Below are 6,000 nucleotides of genomic sequence, written 5' to 3'. Positions count from 1 at the left end.
TGCTGCAAGTTGCCAGCAAAGTTTAGCAGTCAAGGCCATCTTTACATCTTTCATACTTTTGAAGCCCAAACCATCCCATGCTTCTCACTTCCTAAGGTCTACATATGGAAACCACATTTTGTACTCAATATTCATATTATCCTTAGACCCCACCAGATGTTTGTGTTCTGACTCTTCTGAGTCACGAAGATGCATGGGTAATTGGGAATGTGATGGGAGTTGAGGAGACGGGAAGAGCATCGTCACTGATTCATTCTTTCAAGTTGGAAAGAACAACATTGAATCATTTACAACCCTACAACACTTATTGTTGCCATTTTACACATGATCATACAAAGAATAGTACGACTAGATGTCACATTGACAATACAGACGAATATTTTAAGAATAGTACGACTAGATGTCACATTGACAATACACACGAATATTTTAAGCACTTGTTATATGACTCTGTGATAAATTCCATATCAAAGATGTATTAGATTAATTTAAGTTCTATAAATTATTACAAGCAACTCTTATTATAACTTTAAAAAAAAAAAAATGGAGTGTAAACCATCCAAATTGGGTAACAGGTTGGATCAATATTTATGATTTTTTGAATCTTCTTGATTCATTCACCTAATGAGAGGAAAAAATATTAACTCTGATATAATCAATTAAGAGGAACACACCTTACAACAACGTCGATATGTCCGAGTGGTTAAGGAGACAGACTTGAAATCTGTTGGGCTTCGCCCGCGCAGGTTCGATCCCTGCTGTCGACGTTTTTTTTTGGGGTTTTGGGTTTTGGTACAAACGACAGTTTCATTTTATTTTTGGTATGGTTAAGTTATGTTCAGAACATCTAAATCTGATCTTCTCAATTCTCTAAAAAAAAAAAACCCAAAAGAACATCTTAATCTGCAATTAAAATAACCTATTATCCATGTTTGAGATTGTATACTAATTTGAGAATACAATGAAACTGTTGTCCTAGAAGAACACAACAACAAAAATTACAATTTGACAAGCTATGTAATTTTTTTGTTGGTATGGTTATGATAACAATATCAAAACACTGCAAGTAGTAAGCAAGATGAGGGATAGCAGTAAGTAATAAGAGAGATATAATATATTTTACTAAAAAATATTTACAAATTGATGTCACAATTATGAATGTGGTTAATATCACATCAAGAACATAATAAATAAACCACCTTTTATTTTTAATTATTTTTTTTTTGGTTGTATTTAAAAATTAACATATCAATATTGAAGGTTTGCAATAAAATTTGTAGTACTCTTAGTAGAATTTAAATTCTATAAGGATGTGGCATGTAAAACTCAAGTTTTACCCCTTCAATCCCAACATGACACATCATCATATTACATATTAAAGAATAGGTAATCACACTCAATCAATTCTAATAACTATTTGAAAATCTAACTTAATTGTAAGTTTATTGAGATGTTATTATTTGTGGTAGAATTTATTAAGTTTTAAGTAAAAAACTGATCTTTCTCAAAAAAAAAAAAAGTAAAAAACTAATGTGAGATGTAATACTCCATCCTTACTGAAGTTAGACTCTTCTTAATATTACTCTTTTGTATTTGTAAATAAAAGCATATTAGCATTTTTTTTTTTTTTTTTGAGAAACAGTATATTAGCATTTAGATATAACCAATTTGTGTTTAAAGGTTAATACATCAATTTTTTAAACGCCTATCTTTGTAAATAGAAGCAGAGTTCCACTGGGAGATAATTACCATATTAGAAAGTTTTTGGATTTCTCCTGTGTCCTTATTTATTTATTTTTATTTTGGAGAAAGGATTTCTGCTATGTGTCTTGTTTAGCCAATTCAAAGGGTCACAATTTGTCGTGGGTAGTAATTTATTATTTTTTTTGGAGTTCAAGTTTCCACTGCCATCGCCTCAATTCCAGATTTTGCAGAGGATGAGATCAATGGAATGGGTTCTTGACTTTCTTCTGTATTCTCTTTTTTGGCTTATTGTATGAAACCATGAATTCTAATTAAAAAATAGAGATTAAAATTAAAAGTGCTGCTACTCCAAAAGTACACACTTTTAGACTTTGCCAAAAAATAATTTTTGTCAGAGCTTTATGCTGACTTTTCAATATATATAGTCAACAGGTGTATACCTAGACTCTCTTACTTATTTCCTTTTATTTTCTTCTGGGTGGTAATGATATTTCAATACCTCTTTACTTAGGAAAAATTCGCATCAAATTGTAAATCCTTATTTATTTAAGCATAATAATTTTTTTCATTTTATCTAATTACTTTGCAAAATACTCATATCATATTATCTATTTTAATTTCTATATCATTAAAATATTAATTTTTTTAAAATTGTTTTTCTCTTTTCACACACTACAACCATCATCAATTTTCTCTCTCCATTTTAAGGTACTGTAGTAAAAATACATTTTGCACAATAAGAGTCTGTTTGGATACAGTTTATTTTGCTGAAAATTAAAAACTGAAAACTGAAACACTGTAGCTAATAATTTTAAAATAAGACTAAATAGTGTACACGTGGGTCCAACAAAGATGGACAAACTATTTACGCAACTAAATGTTGAGACGTGCACAGTGCACAGTGGTTGAATTGCGTGAATGGACAAACACGTGCATAGTGGCTGAACTGTGTGAATGGACAAACTGCACAGTACATGTTGGTCCCAGCAAGGATGGACAAACTGCATGAATGCATGAATGGCTGAACGTGCACAGTGTAAGTGGGTCCCACTTCAAACGTAGAAACGCAGATATGAGGGTGAGACGCTTTATCCTAACGTTACCTAAATGCATAAAATATCGGTAATTTTTGAATTTGGTTGGAAAAAATTGACCTTATATATGCCATTTTACTGCAATTGATGCGAGTGAACTTATATTTTAATGGCCATCTTTCAATGTTAAATGTCAAGATCAAAGAGAGTTGTAGCTGAATTCAAGGTCAATTGGGCCTCCAAAGAAGAAGAAAGAAATAGAGAAGATTTAGAGAATCAGAGAGATAGTAGAAACTGGAATGAGTTCATTCTTGTTGTCTAACTCAATGCAACAGTAATGCCCCCTTTTTATATGTTCCTCAATCAATCCTACTCTAACTGATAACTAACTGTCATAACCACCTACAGCTGGCAACTAATTGCCAATAACTAATTTCTAGTTTGCATCAGCAATACAATACAATCTATCATCCTAACATTATTTGGAAGGAATTAGGAATTAGTACTGAACTATTAAATGGTGTAAAAAACTTCATCTCCCAAAGTCTCTAAAAATTAGCATGAGACTTTTCCTTCTCCTAATTAAGCTTCTCAATGTCACTTCAAGAGTCCCTCTCAGTCCGTTTTTTAAGTAGACTAGTGATCACATGAAGTACCCGAGTTCTCATCTTATGGATCAAAACATGTCCACCCACATTATTGGGATAAAATTCAAAGTCTTCTCTCATCTGACTTGCTGTGACAAAAATCAGGGCAACACAAGCCAAGTCATGCACCCTACCAAACTTCCCACAAAAATCACATGAATCTCATGGCCATACATTAGGATTTAGATGCAAATTCACCAAAACTTCAACTACTAGACAAAAGCATATCCATTTACATGCTAGGAATTTATTCATGAACAAAAATGTAAATACAAAAGATGTCTTTTTTATTTTTTGGGTACAAACTTAATTGTTTACTCAGCATCAGTCTTGGAAGTCCTTGTACACAAATTCTGAGAGCACTTATCCTATTCCCATACCAATTAAACAAAAAATCAATTTACAAAGAAATTGATTTTGGGTGAACTCTCTGATAATGGTGGGTGTTCCAAATTTTTTCTTTATTTGATGGAAGATGAGCTTTGGATTTGGAAAGATTAAAAAAAGTGAAACTGTGTCATGTCCTCCTAACAGAGACTTTTCTAAATTTGGCAATCTCTCTCTCTCTCTCTCTCTCTCTCTCTCTCTCTCTCTCTCTCCTCTCTTTTTTTTCCCTTTGTGTTGGCTATTGAGAGCTTAATTTTCACTTGGTGTCATTCCCCCAGAAACTCCACTGTTGTATCCACGCCAAAATTTGAGCTGGGACACATCATATGCAACTATCTCTAGCTGCTAAATTTGGCGCCAGATGTAACACATTGCAGAAAAAATCAACAGGCTCTAAAAAAAAAGACACACACACAAACATACACTCCCTCACAAAACACCACCTTATAGAGTTGTTGCCTGTCATGTGAATAAACATGCTAACTTCAGCCGGTAGTCACACAATGCTGCCTCCACACATTCAAGTTGTGGTGGTGATTACTATGATGATGGTGATGGTGATGATGATGATATTGATTATGATGATCATGGCTCGCCATCTCAATACACCGCCTTAATCCCTCTCCACTCACCGGAAACTTCCACTCCTCCACTCTCTCTTCTTCAATATCTTCTTCAACCCCTTCTACCATTTTTTCATCTTCTTCTTCCTCTTCTTCTACCATTTCTTCTTCTTCGTCTTCTTTTTCTTCTTCTACCATTTCTTTTTCTTCTTCTTCTTGTTCTACTTCTAAATTTTCTTCTTCTTGTTCTTCTTCTTCTTCTATGCAATCTTGGATGAGGTGCAATCTCAACCTTCCATCTTCGCGAGAAGCACAGAGAGTCTCAGCCCGATCAAGCCTGACCTCAGTGAGCTCAAGCCTGCCATCTTTCCTCACTGCACGCAGGAAGAAACTCCTTCTTCCATTGTGATTCAAAGAAGAAAGCGGTGGAGGAAACTTCTTAACTTCACCAAACTTCATTCTACTCCTCCTCATCCTCCTACTACAAACCCCACCTTCATCATTACCATTAATATCATTATTCCTATCAACCTCTACACGCCTCTCATCTGAACTCTCAAACCCAAGACTCTCAGTGCAAGACATCAACCCGTCAACGATGCCATCTCCTATATCATCCAAGAAAAAGCCGGAATTCCCACTTGGATCTTTCTTAGGAGGTGGAGAAGAACAAGTTGATGATGGTGGTGATGACGATGAGGCCTTGATTGATGATGATTCAAGAACATTTGGTGAGTGTTGGGTATCATTTGCAGTGATAAAACCTAACCCTCCTGTTAAAAAAGAAGAAGGAGAAGAAGAAATTTGAGAATGACATTGATTATAAGAGAGTTTGTGAGGGTCATTCATGGTGGTGTCCAAGGAGGTGGTGAGGTTAAAGAAAGAGTGAACGCTCTTTTTGCAAAGGCTCATAATCATAGTTATAAAGACCAAGAGATGGAGAGGTGTTTGTGTTGCGTTGTAGAGAAAGAAAAAGAGGTCATGGAAAAGAATTGCTCTTTGGGTTGTGTTTATTTGAAGAAGATTTGTGAGAAGGAGATGAGGGTATTAATAACATCCTCACGCCAAAGATAGGGGGTAGAGAGAGAGAGAGAGAGAGAGAGAGAGAGATGGATGGAAATGGTGAAGGAAATTGCCACAAAGACAGAAAGGTGGTGAAAAATGAGCTGGAGTGATAGAGGAAACGGTGCCGGGTCCCACGAAAGATGGCCTTAGACTTCGCTTAGATCTACCTTTTCTTCCACTCTTTTTTTATTTATTTATTTATTTTTATTTTCTTCTTCTTAATTTTCAGAGCCACACTCATGGCTAAACATAATTAACTAATTACTAAACAAATTCTAATAATATTATTTATTTATTTATTTATTTTGTAATCTCTATCTAGTATAACTATATAGTTCTGTTTGTGTGTTGGGGAGCTAATTGTGTAGCTTGGTGATGTACATTAATATGGGGAGTTTGCCATGCACGCGTATAGGTAAAATGGTTAAGTTAATTATAGTTCAAAATTTTGTTTCACAGTTAAAATGGTTTTGATAGCATCATGAGGGTTATTCTTATTGTTATTTGATAACTTATAGTACTTCTTTTCACTATTTAAGAAAAAAAAAATTAAAGAGAAATCTTGGAGAGCCAGTCAAATTGTGGGCAATGATCAGGCCG

At 34.4% G+C, this 6,000-nt stretch overlaps 1 protein-coding gene and 1 non-coding gene across 2 annotated transcripts; one reads left to right on the top strand and one right to left on the bottom strand.

Annotated features, from left to right (window-relative positions):
• Nucleotides 1–685: 685 nt before the first annotated feature.
• TRNAS-UGA lies at nucleotides 686–767 on the top strand. Its single transcript has one exon. It is a non-coding gene; the product is annotated as a tRNA-Ser (tRNA).
• A 2,831-nt stretch (nucleotides 768–3,598) lies between these two features.
• On the bottom strand, nucleotides 3,599–5,428 carry LOC115982346 (protein FANTASTIC FOUR 1). The gene has a single exon (XM_031104921.1). It carries the CDS (start codon nucleotides 5,251–5,253, stop codon nucleotides 4,258–4,260), a length of 996 nt encoding a protein of 331 aa, XP_030960781.1. The 5' UTR covers nucleotides 5,254–5,428; the 3' UTR covers nucleotides 3,599–4,257.
• Between the last annotated feature and the right edge of the window lie 572 nt (nucleotides 5,429–6,000).

This window comes from Quercus lobata, chromosome 3, assembly GCF_001633185.2.
Source record: "Quercus lobata isolate SW786 chromosome 3, ValleyOak3.0 Primary Assembly, whole genome shotgun sequence".
In the NCBI taxonomy this organism is placed as follows: domain Eukaryota; kingdom Viridiplantae; phylum Streptophyta; class Magnoliopsida; order Fagales; family Fagaceae; genus Quercus; species Quercus lobata.
Note: the sequence above shows the minus strand (reverse complement) of the source record. Positions and strands in the feature narration are given on the sequence as shown.